The 27,055-nt window shown below is 40.1% G+C and overlaps 1 protein-coding gene across 2 annotated transcripts in view; it reads right to left on the bottom strand.

The window, feature by feature from the left end:
* EPB41L4A (erythrocyte membrane protein band 4.1 like 4A) overlaps positions 1 to 27,055 on the bottom strand; it is a 259,311-nt gene that overhangs the window by 75,022 nt on the left and 157,234 nt on the right. For both annotated transcript variants that reach the window (XM_029216795.1, XM_029216794.1), the window contains exons 10-12: positions 26,439 to 26,502; positions 3,946 to 4,037; positions 2,495 to 2,572 (exon numbers count right to left, since the gene is read on the bottom strand). In XM_029216795.1, coding sequence (XP_029072628.1) covers positions 2,495 to 2,572; positions 3,946 to 4,037; positions 26,439 to 26,502 — 234 coding nt within the window. The remainder of the gene's footprint in view (positions 1 to 2,494; positions 2,573 to 3,945; positions 4,038 to 26,438; positions 26,503 to 27,055) is intronic.

Below are 27,055 nucleotides of genomic sequence, written 5' to 3'. Positions count from 1 at the left end.
AATTATACACACAGACACCCACACTCACACACCGCAGCCACTGGTTATGCTATTCGTTATCGCCCATGCTCTAAAAGCCTACAGGGTAAAGGAAGGAGCTACCTATGTTTCTGGAGCTCTTACTTCATTCCAAGGTATCTCCAGAACGTCTCAAAATAAAGGAACAGGCATATGATGTTTATTAAAGTTTGGTTGTTATTACTCTTTTGCCAATTAACAGTCCATGTGCTGGCGACCACCCAGCAGTCAGAGACCCACCCCTGCGTAAGCCTGGCTCTGGGCAGTGGGATGAAACACCTTTCTTTCAGAGATGGTGTAATGTTAGTGCTTCCTACATACAGACACTGAGATTTGGATTTCATTAAGACTTACCAAGCAGTTAACACCAGCCACAAAACTGAACAGATTTAGCAGAGTTTCCAATTTGCAAAGGTTATCTTTAATTACTTTTGTGGAAGAAATGATACTCAATATACAAAATCCAATAACTTTCTAATAATAATTCCCAATAACCACAGCATTTGCATTTCAATAAATTTGAGAAATCAGGTATGGGTAAATTTGTAGAAACCGACTACAGCATACATTAAACAGTATTAATTACATTTTTTAACAGTAAGAATATTAAGACAGATGCTTTTTCACTAGCTTCATTTCAGTGACAAAGAGACAGATTTACATATTCACTCTATAACCCTTGAAATGTGTTATGCCCCAACTGGAAGAACAGCCCAAATACTGACTATGAACTATTTTTCTCAATATAAAAATAAATACTCTTTCCTTAAATTCCTGTAATTATATCACTATCTAGGGAAGAACCTTGATAACCTTAAGTTTAAATTTTTAGATTTCAATGAATACTTTCCTACAAATATCAAGAACATCTATAACACAATAATACTTAAGTGTTATTTTAAGTCAGCTAATGAGCAAATATCCAAGTGAATAATATGTAAAGATTAATGCACTGAACATTTAATATTAATCACTCCTTTACTGATTATCTCTGGCTTCAAGCAAGACAAAAAAAGTGGTTCATCAAACAGAGGAATTAAAATCTGGCATATCATTATCTTGCAAACACTTCACCTGGATTTTTTTTTAAGTCTCCTAAGTAAGCATTTCATTTGGTGATGTCTCCAGTAGAACCGACAGAACACCGTCCCACCTCCCGAGTGCCATTTCTGCACCCTGCTTGGGTTTTATAGGGCCTGGGACCGCCTTACTGCCTGAATAATACTGTAGCTCTCTGAAGGCAGAGATGGTGAGATCTAATTCTTCGTACCTCTGGGTACCTAACACCCTGCTTTCCACATCACAGGCTCTCCACTTAACAGAACGAATTGAAACAAAACAAATTCTTTTTCAAAACACAGAAGGCTCCCATTTTCAAAAAGACACAGGCACCTGCCTGACTGCTGGACAATCAGGCTTTTCCTGCAACATGCTAACAGTCTGACTAATGTTAACGGAAAGGGCTCTGGAGTTCCACAGCCAGGGATTGGACCCCACTTTACTGCTTCCTAGCTGGGTTTCCCTGAGAAGTGACTTGTCGTCTCTGAGCCTTAGTTTCCTCACATATTAATGAGGATAACATTAATAACACTGCCACGATTAAATGAAGCAATAAATGGAATACATTTAGCACAATACATGGCACTTAGTAACTGCTCTGTAAAGTTAAGATATACTTGCTAGCATTACTATATGTAGGTGTTATGCTACAGAAAACATTTGATTTGATCCATAATATAAAGCAGGGGTCCCCAACCCCCATGGCCTGTTAGGAACCGGGCCACACAGCAGGAGGTGAGTGGTGGGTGAGAGAGCAAAGCTTCATCTGCATTTATAGCCACTCCCCATTGCTTGCATTACCACCTGAGCTCCACCTCCTGTCAGCATTATGGTGAGTTGTATAATTATTTCATTATATATTACAATGTAATAATAATAGAAATAAAGTGCACAGTAACTGTAATGTGCTTGAATCATCCCGAAACCATCACCACCCACCCCCTCCCCATCCATGGAAAAAACCGTCTGCCACGAAACCGGTCCTTGGTGCCAAAAAGGTTGGGAACTGCTGATATAAAGTATACATTGTGTTATAATAGAGGATCAACTGAATGTCCCAAGAATACCAAAAAACTACTATTCAGAATATCTACTTTGTTTCATAATCACAACATAATTAGAGATAAGTGATAACTGGATCAAAATGAATTTCTGAAGATAATAAGCTCTACTACATTCTAAACACCCTAAGCTTAACCTAGCTAATGTAGAATTTAAATAATTAAACCTAGAAAATCATTTTTGTCACGACAGTTTAATAGACTGTTATGCTTATCAAATTCATTGGCACTGTGGAAAAATAAGGAAAAAATTTGATCACAAACTTTAATGTGCATGCATGTATGTGGACAGCTGCATTAAATATTTATTCATACACACCCCACACACAGCCCAGAGGAAAAAAAATGCCATTTACCTATACCGGTGCTTATAACTCAGGGATCCAAACTTGCTGAGTTTTCTTGACAATGAATTTGATTCATTTTCTGGCATTCTAATGAATTTTTAAAAGAAAATTAGATAAAGAATCACAACTATACTTATGCAACACTTGAGCAAAAGCTGTGTAGAAATATGTAACAGTGCAACACTGCTTAACACATTCAAAATATTTTATCCATTCTACATATCGGCAGGAATAATAATCGATTATTTTTAAGCTAATACTTGACATTCTAGTATTTTATATCTGTATCACGTCAAAACACTCATACTTCCTGAAGACTATCAGATACATCACTGCCCGCACAAGGAAGCTTTTATTGTGAATCAATTTAATTTCTCTACTAAATTATCTTGGGAACTTTTGTCACTACATTGAACCAAGCCAAGGTTCTCAGGGCAATTGATCGTATCTAATGGGGTGGCTCACTCTTCTTTGTACTTTCCATTCCAGGGTACTCTCAACACACACCTCCACGTGCAGTTCCTAGGCCCAGCCCCACTACACGAGAGGCAATGCCTCAGACCTTTTGGGCTATATCCCTCTCTTAATACGAACTCCACAACGGACATGGGTCATTTTATAAGGCTACTTCTCTAGCATCATGCTATTTGGGGAAACTGTTCCATGCAAATCAAACACGAATAAGGGGAAGAGTTAATCTAGTTTTAAATTTAAAAACCAAAAATAGAGTTTCAAGTATTATCTGATAAAATTGAGTTTTATCTTTACACCATAAGGATGTGACACAAACAGGATCCCCACAACCCAATGGTCAATTCTCTACCCTCATCTTACGTGACCTCCCAGGAGCATGCAATGCAGCTGCTAGCTCCTTATTCACTAAGACAATTTTCTTTCTCATATTCCATTTTCCCATACCCTATTGCTTACTTCTTCTCATACTCCCCAGCTGGCTCTTCCTGTCCTCTAAATGCTGGGAGGGTCCCACAGCTCAGTCCCTGGCTTTCTGCTCCTCTCTCTTCACTTTTTCCACAGGTGACCTCATCCAATCCCCTTTGCCTTAATACCTACGAAATTTATATGACCAACCTTGGTCTATCCTGTATGCCTTGTATACCCAGCCACCCATTCCATACCTCCAAGCTAACAGTCATTTCAAATTTAGTAAGTCCACAGTAGAACACTTAATTTCCACCAATACCAAAGCTGCACTTTTATTACATAAATGTCAAAAGCAATTGTCCTTGATCCTTTCTTGTAGCATGAGCAAAGAAAATATCTATATATGTGTGTGTGCATGTAAAAATGTTAATAGAAGAGAAACACTGTAAATTTCTTCTTGTAGACAGGATAGAATTCTTGTTATAAAAACATATGCACATCAAAAAAAATTTAAAAAACAAAAACAAATGCAATTTTCATTTATTAGGACAATGAACAAAGGTTTCACATTAACATACCTAAAAAATGTATGATGTTCTACACTACACTTCCAAAGATGCTTGCAAGCAGTTTTACTTCGAGCTTCAAAAAAGAATGAGGTTTCATTGCACTGAGAGAGAAACAGAGAGAGAATATAAATTACAGACCACAACATTCTTCAGATGACAGCCACCCTTCTAGGTACCAAAAATTCAAGTAAGCAGAGAAATTACTGTTAACACATTAAAAAAATAATTATCTCTTGATAAAAATACAAAATATAAGTTCCATGTAAATCTTAGGGCCATCACCTTTATTATCTTCTTCTACATCACCCCATGACCACGGATAATCAGAGTGATGGCACTGAAGCACTGCAAACTCTTCTGTCATCAATGGGCGAACAAAACAGGAAAAATACTGACCGTGTGAAAATCAACTCCCCAAAAAAAGAAGACACCCATAAACCTAGTTTTTATGTAATTTTAACTGTATTTTTTTCAGGGATGTACAGGCCACACTTAAACTAAAGAATCTCAAGAGGGGTCGCTGGGAGGTGTGACCACCACAGCAGTGTAATTTGAGAAAGTTAAATAATGTCTCAGGACTGAGTTTCTCCATTCTGCATCAAGTTATTGGTGGAAATAAATTAAATGACATGACAGATGTGAAGTTCCATATATTAGGTATACAATTAATTTTAACTATCATTTTAATCTCGCAGCTACTTATCTATTTTAATACATAAGAAACAAAGGCAATATTAGAGGTAATTTTAACTGTGCAGCAAAAGATACTATTTTTTTTAAGTGACTGAATAGGAAACCAAGCAAAATACAGTATCCACACTAAAATAATAATAAACCACAAGCTCTGTGAAGTTATATAATTGCTAACTTAGTCTCAAATAAAAAACAAACTCAAGTCACAAATGTAGAAGTGCCCCTGGAATAAGGTTTCCATGGATTCATAAAGACAAAGTTGTCAATGCAGAAGAATAACTGAAACGATTCCTCTCCCTATACACACACTTTTAACAAGGGCAGAATATTTATATGCATGAAATTTCTCCCAAGTCCACCTAGAATGAAGCTGTCCAATTTAGGAGTTTATTTGCAAAATGAAAGGGTGTGATGGAAACTGAGCCAATATATGCATGTTACAGCAAGGCTTTGTAATTCCAAAACCTTGAGAGGTGGAGGAAGGAACTTAGGGCAAGTTCCAGGTTTCTAAGTTGGGTGCTGCTAAGTAGTAAAATACAGCAAGTGGAAAAAAATTGAGGAATTGGATGTGGGCGGGGGAATGGACATTAAGTTCAGGCTATTTTGATTCTGAGATGCCCATGGAACTAGGAACTCAACACGCTTAATGGGCCAGTAAACATGCAAGGGTAGAGCTGAGGAGAGAGGTCGTATCTGCTGGCACAGATAATTTCACCTGAGAATCTAAAACAGATTGCTCAGGGAGAGAGCACAGAGTCGATAACGGTGGAATCACAGTGAAGATGCTTGTGAAGGTGAAGTGAGAGAGGTCAAAAGGGACCTCAAGGCAATGGTGTCAGAGAGGCTGGAGGAGAGGGCAAGTCTCAAGTGACCCAGAAAGGTCGCAGGGCTTGAAAAGAGGTCACTGCATTTTATGGGGAGAAATCTTCAGTGGCTTTCGTGAAAGGGGTTAAGGATTACAAAATTAGAGGTGATGAAGAAAAGGTGATCAATTCAGAAAGTGTTTTCCTCAAAAGCAAAAGAAACTAGGGGGGAGGTGAGGAGGAAGGGGCACAGAGGAAATCACAGAATATCCTTGGAGGCAGGGTGAGAAACCAAGCCTCCTGTCAGGAGATGGGAATGCTTAGAGGCGAATTTGTCTTCTTTTACTTTTCCTTTTTAAATATATACTCATGGTACAAACACCAAAAGTTACCAAAGTGGATAACACAATTTTAACTCAATCTCCCTCCTACCACTGTCTCCAATTCCCCTCCTCAGAGGCAACCACTATTAAGAGTTTGTCATATAACACGCTGGTGTTTTGTTTGTTTGTTTGTTTGCGGTACACGGGCCCCTCACTGTTGTGGCCTGTCCCATTGTGGAGCACAGGCTCTGGACGCGCAGGCTCAGCGGCCATGGCTCACGGGCCCAGCCGCTCTGCGGCATGTGGGATCTTCCCAGACCGGGGCACGAACCCGTGTCCCCTGCATCGGCACTCAACCACTGCGCCACCAGGGAAGCCCATGCCGGTGTTTTAAAGTCACTGGATTATCTGAATATATAATACACAGGTCATTAATTTTAAGATAATTTTGCTTCTGGTTGTGTATCAGGATAAATAAGATAAAGCCAGTACATGGGACTTCCCTGGTGATCCAGTGGTTAAGACTCCAGGCTTCCACTGCAGGGGAATGGGTTCGATCCCTGGTAGGGGAACTAAGATCCAGCAAGCCTCACCAAAAAAAAAGCAAAAGAAGAAGCCAGTACAGGACAGGCTGCTCTTCCGCTCCCCAATCTACCACCTCTCTCAGTATATGCACCCATCTCCCTGTCAACAACTGAAACACAAAGTGTGTTAGGACTAACGTACTGGGCATTCTCACTGACAAGAAATGGTGGCTACTAGTGACTATTCTGTGACACAGACACCTTCACATTTTAGCAAAAGCATCCACAAATAAGGTGGAATTGACATACTAAATTGAATTTTCACAAAGTGATTTAATTACATATATCATCCAGATTTCCAAAAGTGGAGGAGAAACAAAAAAATGTTCAAACTTGAAAACAAAGTAAATCTCCTTAAACTTTTCTAGGACAGGTTTTCACTTTATTCGTCACAGAAACATCTGTATTCTTTTGCTTTTCAAATAGAGACCTGGTCACAGGAAATCTAACTTTTAATATATTTTTTAAAACTACCATCACCTAATGAAAGGATAAAAGGTATTTAAGATCCAACCAGAATTGGGTTTTCTCAAGTTTCTGTGGATACAAATATATTAAAGGAACAAAAGAGCCTCCCACGGGCTCCCTAATTACTTCTACCCTGTGCAAATGACAAATATAAACTCATTCCCCCATTCATACAGGGCTTTAACACCAGCTGCCTGGTTTTTGTCCCACTGTTAGCAGAATGATCCAAATACTAAAAGGCAAGTTAACATAAATTTAAAAAGAGCCAGGTATTCGGAATAAATTCTGTGTGTTTTTGCCACATACAATAACTGCTGGCATAAATGTAACTGATGCGGCATTCAAATGTCTTTCTTTTTGAAACTCTGCTACCTACTAAACCTCTTCTAAATGGACATGGACAATTAGCACCTTTCCATTTGTTCACACAAAGGCAAGTAGCTGCTTAGCTTCAGAAGTTCATTTCAACCTACCGCTGAAATACTTTATCCAAGCAACCAACGCTTGCTTTTGGCAAAATTCCTCAAACACCTTCATAGTTTTGGTCATTTTATGCCAGAAGCAAAGCTATGGTCTGAATCTATTTCTTTTTCTTTTATAAAGAGATCAAGCTTAAGTCACCTCTAACTCAGATATCACGTGGGGCTTCATCACACTGTGGATCTCTAGGTAAACTGGGCTCAAAGTCCCAATTCCATCATTTGTAAGAATTCAGGACCTAGATTATATGGACGAATTCCCAACCTAACTCCCTCTGTTCTTCTCACTCTTTTCCCATCTTTGCTGGCTATGTTCCTCTTTGCAGCCTTGAAGAAATCAATCTACTTTAGCCTGGCTTCTCTGAATCATCTTGAGTTTACTGACAGGGCCATGGAGGGGCTCACACTACAAGATGCACAGCAGCTAACTCTCCCTGGGCTCCAGCTTCACTGCCTCTCCCACGCCCAATGGGCTTGCCACACACAGTCCCTACTCTAGCTGGTCCCTCTGATTCCGTCTTGGGAAGCAGCCACTACTGGACAATCTGCCTTCCCCAGCTTCCCTAGAATTACGAGGACGAACATTTTCTCAATCCTGTCATTATATATTCATCCCACCTCCACGGTCAATAGAAGTAACCTAAGGTACACTGCATAGGTCAAATACTTAAGAGTAAAGAGATTAGTACTTCTAACAATAGTAAGATGCAATCATTACATAAATGTTGCAAAGGCCTACAACAGAGAGTTTTCTTATCAATGATCCATAAAGGCAGAGGAGAGGCTAAAAAGAAGTGCAAAGATTAGAAGCTTACAGTTTTATGGCATCTTTTTTCAAATATTCAATCTCTAGAAGATTTATATGTACTTGGCAATTGTTAGCTTACTTTAGACACTAGATGAAATAAAAATCAGGGGGCTAATAGCAAATGATTGAAAGAACTTAATTACTGATAAAGCAAAGGAAGGCAAATGGTGGAACAGAAAAAAAAATTATTCTTGAACTAAAAAGAAATACCAAAGAAATATCACAAAATTTTAAGTATTAGAGAAATTCTGTCTTTATAAATGGTAAGCCTGAATGATTGCAGTTGTAAAAATTTAACTACGTTTGTGTATGTGAGACAGTGGGCACAATGTTTGTTTTAATCACTTTCCCCATATTCTCCACTGCTTTCTCATTCCGAGTGCAAAGCCAGACAAAGAGTTCAGAGTAACCCCTGCAACCAAAAAATTATCAATCTTGTTATTATTTGGAAAGGGAAGTTAGAGGGAATTTTAAAACACTTGAGTAAAATATTATCTTGTTCTTTCAAGTTTTTTCTTTACAGAGTGCTCCCTAAAAAGTGTTTCTTACATCATTAATGTCTTATGCTATTGGCATAAAAAGAGTTCTATGGTCAAAAAAGTTTGCGAAACACTGGGTTAAACGCTCAGACCTTTTATTGAGCTAATATGTACTGTGACTCTCCAAGAGCTGGTAAGGTAGCTGGTGTTTCCCTGATCTATATGAGCAAAAACTTTATTTCAACTACTCTGGTTTAGAAAATATAAACATCCCTACACACACACCAGTTATTTTTAAAATTCTTTCTGAAATGCACATAATATAGTTTGAATTAAAAATCACTGTGCATTTCAACAGAGCACTGGAAGAATAACATTAATTTCTATTCCTACATATATGTTGTATTCTACAATAAAAGAACAAAACCAACAAAAGTATTCCAGAACTCTTTTGTCAGCTATGTGGGTTATATTTCAAACTATACACTAAAGATGAAAAACCTTTTTACCTCTTTTACAGATGAATAAATTAATTGCTTGATGAATAATTGTTTATAACTCTTTCTATTTCATAGAAACATAAATTATAGAATTGGAAAGGAAGTGTTAGATTGTGCTGTGCATCCCCCCTTTTTCCCTTTCCTCCCAAGAATTCAAAAGGAGAAAACAGGAGCCAAAACATTAGAGAATATTTATATCATGTTTCAGTAAACTCTGAAAACTATTTCATTGAGCTTATTCTGCTTCCTATTGGAAAAAATGCACAGATGCAAACCCAGGATTCCAGATGGCTTACTTTTGTTATTGTTGTTTTTACTCTATCTTTTCCTCATCTTTTCTTTAAAGAAACTATAGGATTTCCTAAAATGTCAGCATTTCTCTCTTATATTTGCAGATTTCATTTTTTAACGGTAACTAATCTTTATTGCCAGTCTTACAAATGTTTAAAAAATTTTAATAACAAATGTTACTTAAGCTTGTTAAAATGAAGGCATATCTGGTAAGATCTATTGATACTCTTAATGTAGAAAAATTTTATACCAGAATTTAGACATTCCTTCCAAACAAATGGCTCACTTAATTATGGAGAAACATACTAGCAAATGAAGTAAAGGAAACTCCATGGGCCTGGAAGACCTGAGCTCCCCTTGTTGCCTTGGCAAGAGCTATTCACCAGCCAAGGCTAGTCAAGAACAAGGTGCTGCCTGAGCCCTTTCCTGTGCAAAACTTCAAGAGCTCTAAGTGCATGAGGGCAAGACACCTGTGACTCAGAGACGTGTACCAGGTGCCTGTTACAAGTCCAACTTTGGACTGGGTTCATTCAACCTCACAACAACCTTGTAAGACAGAGTTTATCATCCTCACTTATTAGATAAGGAAATGTAGGCTAAATGTCATTCAGAAAATTGTCCAAAGTTAGAGAATTGGGAGATCTGGACTTACACCATGCTATCTGACCACTAGTCTAGTAATCCATCACTTAATCTGAAAGACTGCAAACCACACTGTCATATGGAATCAGGATCCAAATGTTACTAACAGAGTCACACCTGTGAACACTTAGGGGAAAATATAACACCTATAGTTCCAGGTACACTCAACACTGTAGGTGAAATGTACAATGGTACAGAAACTGCGGGTGAAGGTTGGGATGGGGGAATAAGGCAATATCTAACATACCTACACATACACTCACCCTTCCAGCATTCCTACACCTGGGAATTTACCCCGAAGGCAGCTCTCCAACGATATAAAAATACATATGCCCCAAGTTACTGACTGAAGGAAAATTTTTAATTGCAAACTATCAAGAACTACCTAAACGTCCCAGCATAAGAGATTGGTTGAATAAACTACTTTACAGACACTCAATGGAGTACTATGCAGATGTACAAGAGAACAAGAAATCTCCAAATGAACTGATACAGAGATTTCTAGGAGGCACCACTAAATGAAAGAAAAAGTACAAAGACCACATAGAGTATGCTATATTTTATGTAAGAAAGAAAAAAACTGTAATATGCTTATCTTTATAAATAGAAATACAAGGAGGAGGATAAACCATAAAACCCTGAAGTTGGTTACCTACAAAGAAGGGTAAGGGAATGGAACTAAAGGAATATGGGAGTCAGCAATACTTCTGAGTGTGCCTTCTTGCAGAGTTTTTGCCTTTTGGAAGCATGCTAATCTTCTACATCTTCAAAAATTAAAATCAAAGAAAAGAGGATATGAAGGGGGGCCCTATAACTGAAAGCAAACAGAAACAGTTAAACCTAACTAGATCTCAAATGAACCCCAGAGACACAGGAATAGGGGAGGAGGGAAGGAAAGGCCAACCCAAGTACATTTTGAACACGGTAATAGACTCTATACTGTCTTGGCAAGGTGATATACATGAGTGAAAGAATCACACAAAAAAATTGTCAATTTCAGTGGTTTGGCCAAAGCAACTGTGAACTATTTGAGATGCAGTTTAGGACTGAGCACACAAGTAAATGTGTTACTGTTATTGGGAGCCATGGTTCTCCCAGGCCAAAGACAGCCTGTACAAAAATGAAATGAGAGGGAGGCTTCCCTGGTGGCGCAGTGGTTAAGAATCTGCCTGCCAGTGCAGGGAACACAGGTTTGAGCCCTGGTCCGGGAAGATCCCACATACTGCGGAGCAGCTAAGCCCGTGCGCCACAACTATTGAGCCTGCGCTCTAGAGCCCGCGAGCCACAACTACTGCGCCCATGTGCTGCAACTACTGAAGCCCACGCTCCTAGAGCCCGTGCTCCGCAACAAGAGAAGCCACCGCAATGAGAAGCCCGCGCACTGCAACGAAGAGTAGCCCCCGCTCGCCGCAACTAGAGAAAGCCTGAGCACGTCAGCAAAGACTCAGTGCAGCCATAAATAAATAAATAAATAAATAAATAAATAAATAATAAATAAATAAATAAATAAATAAAAGCAATCATTAAAACACAGTGGAAATGTTCAATTAAATACAATAATAATTTTTTTAAAAAATGAAATGAGGGAAGGAAGAGCAAGCCCTGTGGGGATGGACGGAAACTGGAGGTATGGCATGAACTTATGATTTCTAAAATGTGCAGAAGCATGCTCCTATGCACACACGTGTGTGAACATATGTATTCATATTTGTACACGTGTATATTCATGCTTGTATTCCCTAGCTTTGTCCACTAGAAAGGCCGAGAAGCAAAGTCACCCCAGTAGCAATGACCACACCTAACACCCAGATCTGGACCCTTCCTCACTGAAAGGAACCAGGGCTCTTTGGAGAAATGGCTGATAACAGAGTGGATGCAGGGTAGGTACAAGATGCACCTGAAATACCAAGCTATACCAAAAAAGGAAGAAAGTGACCAAAACAATGGTAAGGGCAGGTCAAAAGGGCACAGGAGTCCCAAAGGGCTCCCACTGGCCAAATCTAGGACAACTTCAATAACAGAAGAGTTAGGTACAGTAGTGTATTACAAACCAGTGAAAAAATAGGAGTCAGTCCATGCCAATAATAAATAAAAAGGAGAGAAGGTGAGGCTCCCACCTACAGCAGAGTGCCAAGGGCTGACTGATACATGTGGAGGCAGCAGGACAGCTAGAATATCAGCATTTTGCAAGCATCATAGTAAAAGATCAAATCAGGCAAGAGTCCTCAATGGATGCTAGACCTAAGGTAAATATTGAAGAGCAGGGTATTTGCACTGAATTACATTATCTCTCCACAGATTGCTTATTAGTTGCAAAGGAGAAAAATAAAAACCCAGTAATTATCAAGTGGAAAATTGGGACAACCACGACTGGGTGATCACACTTAACATAACCGATAGGAGGCTGGCAGTGGTTACCATGTACCTCCAGATGTGACACCCTGGGACACACACAACTTCACCTGTGCTGCTTTCCAGCGGAGAATGCAGAACCTCATTCAATCACAGTGAAACAGACAAATATGAACTGAGCAGCTTTCCACAGTTGACCCTTGAGCAACAGGGGGTTAGGAGCACCAATGCCCACACAGTCAAGAATCTGGTACAACTTTACAGGCAACCCTCTGGATCCAAGGCTCTGCCTCAGCATGTTCAACTAACCAGAGATCAGGAAGTAACTGTACTACCTATCCAGTGGAAAAAATCTACCTACAGGTGGACCCACGCAGCTCAAACTCCTTGTTCTAGAGTCAACTGTATTTTCAAAAAGTGGAGTAGAATTGTAGTCTTCAAAAATCTCAATGTCATAGAAAACAAAAATGCTACTAAAATGTTCCAGATTAAAGGAAGCTAAGTTGATTCTACATTGGAGCAGGAAAATACTATAAAGAACGTTATTAGGTCAGCCAACAAAATTGGAATATAGAAAGTAGATGATACAAGTATTCTACAGAGAGGGCAGACAGCAGAAGCAAGAAGAACTACAATCTGGCAGCCTATGGAACAAAACCCACATTCACAGAAAGACAGACAAGATGAAAATGCAAAGGGCTATGTATCAGATGAAGGAACAACATAAACCCCCAGAAAAACAACTAAATGAAGTGGAGATCGGCAACCTTCCAGAAAAAGAATTCAGAATGATGATAGTGAAGATGATCCAGGACCTCGGAAAAAGAATGGAGGCAAAGATCGAGAAGAAATGTTTAAGAAAGACCTAGAAGAATTAAAGAACAAACAAACAGATGAACAATACAATAACTGAAATGAAAACTATACTACAAGGAATCAATAGCAGAATAACTGAGGCAGAAGAACGGATAAGTGACCTGGAAGACAGAATGGTGGAATTCACTGCTGCGGAACAGAATAAAGAAAAAAAAAATGAAAAGAAATGAAGACAGCCTAAGAGGCCTCTGGGATAACATTAAACACAACAACATTTGCATTACAGGGGTCCCAGAAGGAGAAGAGAGAGACAAAGCACCCAAGAACATAAAACTTCCCTAACATGGGAAAGGAAATAGCCAACCACGACCAGAAAGCACAGAGAGTCCCATACAGGATAAACCCAAGGAGAAACACACGGAGACACATAGTAATCAAATTGGCAAAAATTAAAGACAAAGAGAAAGTATTGAAAGCAGCAAGGGAAAAACGACAAATAACATACAAGAGAACTCCCATAAGGTTAACAGCTGATTGCTCAGCAGAAACTCTACAAGCCAAAGGGAGTGGCATGATATACTTAAAGGGATGAAAGGGAAGAACCTACAACCAAGATTACTCTACCTGGCAAGGATCTCATTCAGATTCAACTGAGAAATCAAAAGTTTTACTGACAAGCAAAAGGTAAGAGAATTCAGCAACACCAAACCAGCTCTACAACAAATGCTAAAGGAACTACTCCAAGTGGGAAACACAATTGAAGAAAAGGACCTGCAAAAACAAACCCAAAACAATTAAGACAATGGTCATAGGAACATACATATCAATAATTAACTTAAACGTAAATGGATTAAATGCTGCAAACAAAAGACACAAACTTGCTGAATGGATACGAAAACAAGACCCATTGGGCTTTCCTGGTGGCGCAGTGGTTGAGAGTCTGCCTGCCGATGCAGGGGACGCAGGTTTGTGCCCCAGTCCGGAAAGATCCCACATGCCACGGAGTGGCTGGGCCCGTGAGCCATGGTGCTGAGCCTGCACGTCTGGAGGCTGTACTCCGCAACGGGAGAGGCCACAACAGTGAAAGGCCCACGTACTGCAAAAAAAAAAAACAAAAAACAAGAGACCACTTCAGACCTAGGGACACACACAGACTGAAAGTGAGGGAATGGAAAAAGATATCCCATGCCAACGGAAATCAAAAGAAAGCTGCAGTAGCAATACTCATATCAGATAAAATAGACTTTAAAATAAAGAATATGAAAAGAGACAAGGAAGGACAATGCATAATGATCAAGGGATCAATCCAAGAAGAAGACATAACAATTATAAATATATATGCGCCCAACATAGGAGCATCTCAATAAATAAGGCAACTGCTAACAGCTATAAAAGAGGAAATCGACAGTAACACAAAAATAGTGGGGGAATTTAACACCTCACACCAATGGACAGATCAACCAAAATGAAAATAAATAAGGAAACAGAAGCTTTAAATGACACAATAGACCAGATAGGTTTAATTGATATTTATAGGACATTCCATCCAAAAACAGCAGATTACACTTTCTTCTCAAGTGTGCACGAAACATTCTCCAGGATACATCACATCTTGGTGCAAATCAAGCCTCAGTAAATCTACGAAAATTGAAATCGTATCAAGCATCTTTTCTGACCACAACGCTATGAGATTAGAAGTGAATTACAGAAAAAAAAACGTAAAAAACCCAAACATAAGGAGGCTAAACAATACGTTACTAAATAACCAAGAGATCACTGAAGAAATCAAAGAGGAAGTCAATAAATACCTAGAGACAAATGACAATGAAAACATGACAATTGAAAACCTATGGGATGCAGCAAAAGCAGTTCTAAGAGGGAAGTTTATAGCTATACAAGCCTACCTCAAGAAACAAGAAAAAACTCAAATAAACAATCTAACCTTACACCTAAAGGAACTAGAGAAAGAAGATCAAACAAAACCCAAAGTTAGCAGAAGGAAAGAAGTCATAACGATCAGAGCAGAAATAAATGAAATAGAAACAAAGAAAACAATGGCAAACATCAATAAAACTAAAAGCTGGTTCTTTGAGAAGATAAACAAAATTGATAAACCATTAGCCAGACTCATCAAGAAAAAGAGGCAGAGGACTCAAATCAGTAAAATTAGAAATGAAAAAGGAGAAGTTAAAACAGACACCGCAGAAATACGTAGCATCCTAAGAGACAACTACAAGCAAATCTATGCCAATAAAATGGACAGCCTGGAAGAAATGGACAAATTTTTAGAAAGGTATAACCTTCCAAGACTGAACCAGGAAGAAACAGAAAATATGAACACACCAATCACAAGTAATGAAATTGAAACTGTGATTAAAAATCTTCCAACAAACAGAAGTCCAGGACCAGATGGTTTCACAGGTGAATTCTATCAAACGTTTAGAGAAGAGCTAACGCCCATCCTTCTCAAATTCTTCCAAATAACTGCAGAGGAAGGAAGACCTCCAAACTCATTCTGTGAGGCTACCATCACCCTGATACCAAAACCAGACAAAGATACTACAAAAAAACGAAAATTAGAGATCAATATCACTGATGAATATAGATGCAAAAATCCTCAACAAAATACTAGCAAACATAATCCAACAACACATTAAAAGGATCATACACCATGATCAAGTGGGATTTATCCCAGGGATGCAAGGATTCTTTAATACATGCAAATCAATCAATGTGATACACCATATTAACAAACTGAAGAATAAAAACCATATGATCATCTCAATAGATGCAGAAAAAGTTTTGGACAAAATTCAACACCTATTTATGATAAAACTCTCCAGAAAGTGGGCATAGAGGGAACCTACCTCAACATAATAAAGGCCATATATGACAAACCCACAGCAAACATCATTCTCAATGGTGAAAAATTTAAAGCATTTCCTCTAAGATCAGGAAGGAGACAAGGATATACACTCTCGCCACTATTATTCAACATAGTTTGGAAGTCCTAGCCACGGCAATCAGAGAAGAAAAAGAAATAAAAGGAATACAAATTGGAAAAGAAGTAAAAGTGTCACTGTCTGCAGATGACATGATACTATACATAGAGAATCCTAAAGATGCCACCAGAAAACTACTAGAGCTAATCAATGAATTTGGTAAAGTTGCAGGATACAAAATTAATACACAGAAATCTCTTGCATTCCTATACACTTACGATGAAAAATCTGAAAGAGAAATTAAGGAAACACTCCCATTTACCATTGCAACACAAAGAATAAAATACTTAGGAATAAACCTACCTAGGGAGACAAAAGACCTGTATGCAGAAAATTATAAGACACTGATGAAAGAAATTAAAGATGATACCAACAGATGGAGAGATATACCATGTTCTTGGATTGGAAGAATCAATATTGTGAAAATTACTATACTACCCAAAACAATCTACAGATTCAATGCAATCCTTATCAAATTACCAGTGGCACTTTTTAAGGAACTAGAACAAAAAATCTTAAAATTTTTATGGAGACACAAAAGACCCCGAATAGCCAAAGCAGTCTTGAGGGAAAAAAATGGAGCTGGAGGAATCAGACTCCCTGACTTCAGACTATACTACAAAGCTACAGTAATCAAGACAATATGGTACTGGCACAAAAACAGAAACATAGATCAATGGAACAAGATAGAAAGCCCAGAGATAAACCCACGCACCTATGGTCAACTAATCTATGACAAAGGAGGCAAGGATATACAATGGGGAAAAGACAGTCTCTTCAATAAGTGATGCTGGGAAAACCGGATAGCTACATGTAAAAGAATGAAATTAGAACACTCCTTAACACCATACAGAAAAATAAACTCAAAAAGGATTAGAGACCTAAATGTAAGACTGGACACTATAAAACTCTTAGAGGAAAACATAGGAAGAACACTCTTTGACATAAATCACAGCAAGATCTTTTTTGATCCACCTCATAGAGTAATGGAAATAAAAACAAAAATAAACAAATGGGACCTAATGAAACCTCAATGCTTTTGCACAGCAAAGGAAACCATAAACAAGACGAAAAGATAACCCTCAGAATGGGAGAAAATATTTGCAAATGAATCAACGGACAAAGGATTAATCTCCAAAATATATAAACAGCTCATGCAGCTCAATATTCAAGAAACAAACAACCCAATCCAAAAATGGGCAGAAGACCTAAATAGACATTTCTCCAAAGAAAACATACAGATGGCCAAGAAGCACATGAAAAGCTGCTCAACATCACTAATTATTAGAGAAATGCAAATCAAAATTACAATGAGGTATCACCTCACAGCAGTTAGAATGGGCATCGTCAGAAAATGTACAAATAACAAATGCTGGAGAGGGTGTGGAGAAAAGGGAACCCTCTTGCACTGTTGGTGGGAATGTAAATTGATACAGCCGCTATGGAGAACAGTATGGAGGTTCCTTAGAAAACTCAAAATAGAATTACCATATGATCCAGCAATCCCACTACTGGGCATATACCCAGAGAAAACCATAATTCAAAAAGACACATGCACCCCAATGTTCATTAGAGCAGTATTTACAATAGTCAGGTCATGGAAGCAACCTAAATGCCCATCGACAGATGAATGGATAAAGAAGTTGTGGTACATATATACAAAGGAATATTACTCAGCCATAAAAAGGAACGAAATTGGGTCATTTGTAGAGATGTGGGTGGATCTAGAGACTGTCATACAGAGTGAAGTAAGTCAGAAAGAGAAAAACAAATATCGTATATTAGTGCATACACGTGAAACCTAGAAAAATGGTACAGATGAACCGGTCTGCAGGGCAGAAATAGAGACACAGATGTAGAGAACAAACATACGGACACTAAGGGGGGAAAGTGGTGGGGGAGGGGTGGTGGTGTGATGAATTGGGAGATTGGGATTGACATATATACACTAATATGTATTAAATGGATAACTAATAAGAACCTGCTGTATAAAAAAATAAATACAATAAAATTCAAAAATAAAAAAAAGTATTCTACCAACATAAATTAAGTTGATAACTGTACTGTGGTCTATGGTCACATTAGAGAACATCTCTATTCTTAGGAAACACACACTGAAGTATTTAGAGACACATGACACGTGAAACTTGCTGTTAAATTGTTCAGAAGGAAGTGTGTGTCTTTGTAGAGAGATAAGTAAAAAAGGAAATGGAGTAAAATGTTAACAAGTGAATGTGAGTAACATGAGGGGAACTTGTTGTTTGTAATATTTTAATCTTTGCAACTTTTGGTAAATTTGGAATTATTTTCAAATAAAAACAGATTTTATCTGTAGTTCGGGCTTCCCTGGCGGCACAGTGGTTGAGAGTCCGCCTGCCGATGCAGGGGACACGGGTTTGTGCCCCGGTCCGGGAAGATCTCACATGCCGCGGAGCGGCGGGGCCCGTGAGCCATGGCCGCTGAGCCTGCGATTCCGGAGCCTGTGCTCCGCAACGGGAGAGGCCACGACAGTGAGAGGCCCGTGTATCGCAAAAAAAAAAAAAAAAAATCTGTAGTTCTATTAAAAACATGAAAGGAACCCCTAGCTTACGTAAGCAAGACCTCTTGGGCTTGTTGACAAACAGTGATAACTCCTGGCCACCATGACTTCCTCTTCTCAATGAAGGCTGAGAGTTCGGCCAAGTGCATCTAATTACTCGTGGCCAGAGCTGCCAGAAACCTTTTGGTTCTACATCCTGTCACGCTGGGTAGGTTTGGCTGAGGTTAGTTCCATGATGCATCACACGTAAATGTAATCACAGCATTATTTTTTTTTCCACTTATTCAACAAATGTGCTTAGTACATGCCAACTTCCAGGCCTACTCTGGGGACCGCATTCTTTCCCTGTTAATGAAACCAAGAAATTCAGGTATGATCCTGAATTCCTATTTTGCACAAAAAAATTCAATCTGCTACCAATCAGAAGCAATTTTACCTCTTAAATGCCCCGCAAATCTGTCCACTTGCCTCCTTCCTTGTGGTGACTACCCCCTCGTCATCTCCCCTTGATCAGTCTTCAGTCTCCTAACTTGTCTGTCTCTGTTCTCACCTCCACGTTCACCCTGCAGCCAGAGTACTCTTTCTGAAAGGTAAATCTGATCACAGTGGGTGAGGTCCTAGGCTTGATGTACCACCCAGTCCCCTCCAGCAGTCCTCCAGTCCATCAGTCAGCATCAAGACCCAGCACACGCACACAGATCAGAGAAATCCTCTCCCAAGAAAGGTAGGACTGCACTAGTGCACTGGGACCATCTCACTTCCCTCCGGCCTTCTACCCTCATCACTAGGGTGGACAGCAGACGTGGAAAACCAACCCTCACTCCCTTTCGAATTTCACAGCCTCTTCGCTTTCATCTGCCTTGAACCCACTGGACCCCGTCTCACTATGTCCCCTATATCTGTTTATGTCAGTCACCCCCAAATAATGCTCAGCATATCCCCTTGTCTATCCCCCCTCCTTCACTGCTACCCACATCCTGAAACACTTCCTTGGTGCCCTCTGGAATTCATAGCCTACCAACAACAGCAAAATCCCCCAGCTCCAATCTGTTCTCTTAAACAGAGAGGGTGCTCCCTTCACCCTCTTGAGCCGGTCAACCCAGGCTCTCTCCTGAGGACAGTGTGCACCGCAGCGCTGATGCGGTGCTGTGCCTTCTGCCCCCACGCTTCTCATATCACTGGGCCTGCAAGTGGGGGAGGATCCTCCTTGCTCCCCATTGCCACTTGCAGACCATTCTCTCTCCCTCCCCATAAGAACTCCCAGGTTTGAATCTCATCAGATAATATATATCACCTGTGATCTCTATGGTGGCTGTCGCCCTTAAGTCATCTCCCTCACAGGCTGATGCTACTACAGTCTCTGTCACTCTCTCCAATACTACTCTTGCATTAACTACTGGAAATTTTAATATATAAAAAAAAGATCCCTCCCACTCCCAGACATCTCAGTTCCCTGAACTTCTCTTCTCCAACAAGGTTGTCTTGCCCCCTCTCTCCACCCTTCACCCCCATGCTCCTAACTCCAGAGCAGGGTTTCTCAGCTTCAGCACTACTGACACTTATTGGGGGAGGAGGGCCTTCCTGTATCAACACCCAGCACTCTGGGAAAGTTTAGCAGCACAGCCAAACTCTACCCTGTAGAAGCCAGCACCATCCCTGCCCAATCCAGCGCTGTGACAACCAACAATGTCTCTAGATGTTGCCAAACATCCCCAGGGCTGGGGAGCAGGGGATGAGAGGCCATTGCCCCCAGGAGAACCACTGCCCTAGGACTTTCCCTTTACAATAACTGAAGCTCTTCCCTAATCTCAATGCCTAGCACCCAACTTTCTGATCACCACCTCCCTCTCCAGCTAACTCCCTCCAATACTCTACCCCCAACAATCTTTCAACTAAACCAGGACCTCCACCCACAGACTCGACCGCTCTTTCACTGTCCTCAGTCACCTCCTTATCCAGTTTCAACTCCATGGCAAATCACTATAATCACTCCCCTGCCCCACTGGGTTCCCTTGCCCTTCTCTTTGTTTGTATTGCTTTCTTAACAAAACCAACTCCCCACTTGCTCCATGCCTGCCCCAGTGCCACTGAATGTGGCTGGAGAAAAGCACACCATGAGTGGGCTCACTTGAAATTATGACACTTCACACCATGAAACTATCATAGGACATCATCAAACCACACGTCCCATGTCCATTTTCTCTCCCAAATTACTATTTAATAGCTTCCTCTTCCTTCAGACCCCAACACATCCTCCCCAACCTCAATCTCAACTGCAGAGCATGCTACCTAGTTCCCTCAAAATAAAAGCAGAGGGCTTCCCTGGTGGCACAGTGGTTGAGAGTCCGTCTGCCGACACAGGGAACCGGGTTCGTGCCCCGGTCCGGGAGGATCCCACATGCCATGGAGCTCCTAGGCCCAGGAGCCATGGTCACTGAGCCTGCGCGTCCGGAGCCTGTGCTCCGCAACGGGAGAGGCCACAACAGTGAGAGGCCCGCGTAACGCAAAAAAATAAATAAATAAATAAATAATAAAAAAAAATAAAAGCAGAATGGTCATAAGAGAACAACCACCTTCCCCAATCTACATTCCCACACTCCTTCTTCCTGCCTGCAAACCAGAGATGAACTGCCCTGGCTGCTCTCTAAAACCATGTATATGCCTCCATTTATATAACAGCTGGCATCTCCTATCCTCTACTCAGCAAGTACCATTCCAGCATTTCTCTCTCCTACATCAAGTTTTCACCATGTATTGGATCATTCTCATCAGGATATAAATGTGCTATTATTTCTTCCAACTTACAAAACAAAACAACACACACCTCCTCTTGCCCCACTTCCCCCGCCACGTATACCCCTATTTGTTCCTCTTTGTGTCAAAACTCCTCAGAAGAGCTGTCCACACTCACCATCTCCAATTCCACTCCTCCTATTACCTCTTCTGTTTTTCTTAACATGCATGAATTTAGGTGTCCATTCTCCTATGGATGAACGTCTCTGTTATTTTATTTCTTTTTTACTTTCACGTAAGTGTTGCAAGGAATATCCATGTCCCTTGTGATTCTCTAGGGTACAAAGAGCTAAGAGTGCAGTTGCTAAAACTCACTCTTCAATCCACTGAAACTGGTCTTATCAGTGACCTCCTACATTCCTAAGGTTGATTCTCAGTCCTTATCTAATTTGACATGTCAGCATCATTTGAACCTTACTTAATACGTGAATTTCACTTGGCAAAGGTGAGGACAATTTAGGATTCCTTCTACCTCCCTGATTGTTCCTTCTCAGCCTCCTTTTCTGGTTCTTCCTCTTCTCTTCTCATCTACACTCATTCTCCTAGTGACCTCATACAGTGTCATAGCTTTGAATCCAGGGATATGTCAATGATTCTCAAATTTGAATATTCTGCAAAGACATTGGTCCTGAACTCCAGACTCACAGAGCCCACTTACTAAATGTCCCCACTCAGAAGTCTAACAGACACCTCAGACTCATCATGTTAAAAATGGGGCTCCTGGGACTTCCCTGGTGGTGCAGTGGTTAAGAATCCGCCTGCCAATGCAGGGGACACGGGTTCGAGCCTGGTCTGGGAAGATCCCACATGCCGCGGAGCAACTAAGCCCGTGTGCCACAACTGCTGAGCTCACGTGCCACAACTACTGAGGCCCGCGTGCCTAGAGTCCGCACTCCACAACAAGAGAAGCCACCACAATGAGAAGTCCGCACACCACAACGAAGAGTAGCCCCCGCTCACCACCACTAGAGAAAGCCCGCGCATAGCAACGAAGACCCAACACAGCCAAAAATATAAATAAATAAATAAATTTATAAAAGAAAGAAAAAGAGAAAATATTGGTGGGGATATTGAAAAGAAAAAAGATGAGATTGTTATCTGTGGATACAAAGCAATATATAAACAGATGTTAGACATTATTACTATCTAATAAGATATGTCAATGTGTTTTGTTGGACATGGTAAATATTAAAAAGTGGAATTGGACAGTGTTAGTGGCATAGTGTGACACCAGGAAAATCTTTTATCTGTAGGACATTGCTGTTCTTTTGGGAACTCAATCTCTGAACTTGGCCCTAACAGCTCCTAACATAAAGAGTTAAGTCTCTCTGACTGGACCAGCCGACTGGAAAACCGGTAGAATAATGATTTCAATCCTTTTCCAAGCTGACTGTGATTATTGTTCCAGGTAATGGGTTTCAGGGGCCTTTTTTATTTAATCTGTGATTACAGTTAGGCCTCCATAATAATCAACTTAATTCTACCATTATGTAAATCACCACCTCACAAAGATACCCTGGTGGAGAAAGAAGAAAGAGTCTGCAAAGCCAGAATTCTCAGAAAATGGAGTGCTTTGGTTAAATTAGTGTGCGATTTAATAAAATAAATTTTAGGGCTTCCCTGGTGGCGCAGTGGTTAAGAATCCGCCTGCCAATGCTGGGGACATGGGTTCGATCCCTGGCCCGGCAAGATCCCACATGCCATGGAGCAACTAAGCCCGTGCGCCACAACTACTGAGCCTGTGCGCCACAACTACTGAGCATGCGTGCCAAAAGCCCGTGCTCCACAACAAGAGAAGCCACCGCAATGAGAATCCCGCGCACCACAACGAAGAGTAGCCCCTGCTCGCCACAACTAGAGAAAGCCTGTGCACAGCAACGAAGACCCAATGCAGCCAAAAATAAATTAATTAAATAAATTTTTAAAAAAATTTTAAAAATAAAATAAAATAAATTTTAAAATTCCTTTGATTCAAGCCTGAGTTATACGTGACCTGCTTTGGCACCTTACTAGAGACCACTGCCAGGAGCACACAGTGCCTCAGGCTGCACACAAACAAACATCCGTGCCTTCTCAGAGATGCTACAGCAAAGGGACGGAGCTATGTGTGTAGGAAACCGGGCCACCCTGTGGAGACTGCCATTTTTTAAAAAAATCACATGTTGACATCAATTTTGTTATCATTTTCACTTAATAATGAAGAAATGTAAGAAGCTGAAAGTTCGAGTTAGCTGCAACTTTACCAAATATTTATCCCAAGGTTGTAGAAGACATTTTAAGGCACTGTAATAATAATGTACAAGGAGTTCACCAAAGGCCCTCATTCACAAAAATAACTTAGGTCTAAATGGAAAAAATGACTTTGAATAATAGTAATGCTTCCATGAAATTTCTTTTTCTTTTTTATATTTTTATTGAGGTATAACACATATAATCTTTTTTTTTTTAATTGAGGGAACAGGTGACCTTTTTCTTTTTTCTTTTTTAAATTTATTTATTTTTGTTGTGTTGGGTCTTCATTTCTGTGCGAGGGCTTTCTCTAGTTGTGGCAAGCAGGGGCCACTCTTCATCGCGGTGCGCGGGCCTCTCACTATCGCAGCCTTTTTGCGGAGTACAGGCTCCAGACGCGCAGGCTCAGCAGCTGTGGCTCACGGGCCCAGCCGCTCCGCGGCATGTGGGATCCTCCCAGACCAGGGCTCGAACCCGCATCCCCTGCATCAGCAGGCAGATTCTCAACCACTGCACCACCAGGGAAGCCCCCTGACATATAATCTTATATTCGTTTCAGGTATACAACATAATGATTTGATATTTGTATACAATGCAAAATGGTCACCACAATAAGTCAAGCTCTGTCACCTTACATAGTTACATAAAAGTTTTCTTTCTTGTGATGAGAACTTTTTAAGATCTACTCTCTTAGAAATTTTCAAATATACAATTTATTTTATCACTGAAAGTTTGTACCTTTTGACCCCCTTTATCCATTTTTATCAACCTCCCAACAAATAATGAATTCTTTGGGAGGAGAATCTAATGTAATATGTACAAGTTTTACAGTGGCAATGATGACATTATTATTATTATTTTCTTTTGGAGTACAGGAGTTGGAATTCGGCTACTTAAATTAATTTTAAGTTAAAAATAATTTTAGACTTAAAAATAATTTAAGTCTAAATAATTTTAGACTTAAATAATTTTAGACTTAAACTAATTTTAGTCTACAAATAATTTTAGACTTATTCAGAATTCCTGAAAACCTTTTCGTTTTGTTGATAGTTTCCCTTGCTGTGCCAAAACTTTTTAGATTGATGTAATCCCTTTGTTTATTTTGTTTTCATGAAAAGCCTTATCATTTTATTATCACTTTCTTTTTTTTTTTTTTTTTTTGGCTGTGCAGCTTGTGGGATCTTAATCTTAGTTCCCTGATCAGGGATTGAACCCAGGCCCTCAGCAGTGAGAGAGCAGAGTCCTAACCACTAGACTGCCAGGGAATTCCCATTATCACATTCTTATTAAAAACGTGAAATGTTATTTCCAAGTATTAAACAGACCTTACTCCTTGCATTATCAAGTCACATGAAACCAGCAGCAGGATAGGAAGAAAACTGTATAACACTACTATCTAATGAGCTATTCTACAATACTTTTGGATAATTTTAATTCAGTCTTTTATCAGCACATCTTTTAAGGTTGAAGAAAACTGGACTTTCTTCAGACTAGACTGTTGAGAACTACTACAAGCTTTTTAGACTATTCGTTCCTTTAAAAACTAGGAATTTCCCCTCCTTACAAGTTAAAACTCATGTCAAAAATTCAATTTTAGTTTCATCAATAATTGGCAGCATATCACACAGTTCTGGGAGGGATCACTGTACTTTTTCTAGAAGAAGAACCAATAGTAGTATCAGGTTTTCTGATTTGGCAGCCCACGATCCCAGTACATCAGTTCACTGATCAGGCCACAAGTATTTACTGAGCACCTGCTACATGTGGGGCACTAAACCAGATACCAGGTTCCAACTGTGGTTGCAGCCACTTTGCTTCCTGTATCCCAGCTTGTGGCTGCATCAGCAGATTTTGTTTACTTCTTTCTACAAGTATCTTATTAGAAAGTCAATTCAACACTGTTCACTTAAGTTTTTTTTCAGCATAAAGTTAGCATCAAGGAGACAGAAGGATGAATTCTCCTACGTCATATTTTCATCCACGTATCCCAACATGAATTATAGGAATAGCACTTCAAGGGAGCATTATTTTCACAGGGAGATTAAAAGGAAGCTTTCACATCCTGTCTTCTTTTGCCCAGTTTCCTAAAAGCTACCTGTCAATGCACGAGAGCACCCTGAGGCTCTGACAAACACTGTACCCACTACCCAAACAGTCCTGGAAGTCACTGCCAACCTGCAGAGTGACCGTCTGCATTTCTGCACCCTTGGCTTACAGTCTCCCTTGAAAGCACACAGAATTTCCCATCTGGTTTATCTACCATGCTCAACTAGGGAAAGAACAGAAGTGTGACTCCCTACAGGTTGTTGTTCAATTGACTTCGGGACAAAATTAGGACACGTCTTATCCCACGTGCAGGCTGCACCCTTCTAATTACATGAATCTTACCTTCATAGACCATATTGAAGATCGAATTACACTAATAATGATAATCACATCCTATTCTCTCCTGTGCCCTAGAAAGGTTATTTTTTTTCCTTTGCTAAAACTGAAGTGACATCTCTCCATTACCAACTCATTCATTTCTACTCATTTCCCCTTCCCTTCCTTGACAAATTGTTCACATGAGTCAATTAGCCTCCTTCCATGTGGCTGCAGCTGAAGAATACATGGCGATTTTACTTCACCGTGTCTTCTAAGTTATCAATGAGTAGACAAGACTTCCCGTCTCAGGGAAGCTAAGCACTAAACACAAACTTACATCTTTTCCCAGTACTCTGAGTTCAAACTGTGTCTCCTTGAAGTGAACCTTTGTAATCCGAGGCCTGAAAAGCAAAACAGATAATGGGAAGTGTTCAGTAGAAAAAGACTGGTTTATAGACTGCTACTGTAATTGTAGAGAGTTCCCTGTACATCCTTCATTCTGGACACCTTCTTGAACAAAACTCCATTCTCACTCTCCTGGGCTTCTCCAGTAAATGAAGACAAGCCTGGAGTCCCCAGGCCCTGGTGGTGCTGCCTTCCCAGACACAGTGGAGTGCTATGGGCTCCCCTATCTCTCTCAGATCCTTCCCCATTTAGAGTTAGAACTCAGAGGAGTCCTGGGCCCACAGACTACCCTGGAATGGGTAGGAAATCCTACTACACACAGCTTCCATGGACAAGAGAGTCCAGAACCAAAATACCTGAAATTTACAGAGAAAAGATACACTGATATGCACTGGAAGAAAACTTATACCGAAGTTCACTCATTTACTTGTCAACCACTGGAAATGTACCTGTTTGCCTTTCCCCAACTCTTTCAATGACATACAAGTCCCATAAGCCGAATACATACAGCGTACAACTTTAATACCAACTCTGTCCTCAAGTTAAACT

Source organism: Monodon monoceros, unplaced genomic scaffold, assembly GCF_005190385.1.
Source record: "Monodon monoceros isolate NGI ecotype Baffin Bay Population unplaced genomic scaffold, NGI_Narwhal_1 Super_Scaffold_12, whole genome shotgun sequence".
In the NCBI taxonomy this organism is placed as follows: domain Eukaryota; kingdom Metazoa; phylum Chordata; class Mammalia; order Artiodactyla; family Monodontidae; genus Monodon; species Monodon monoceros.
The sequence above is the reverse complement of the archived record's forward strand: the minus strand, read 5'-3'. Positions and strand labels throughout refer to the sequence as shown.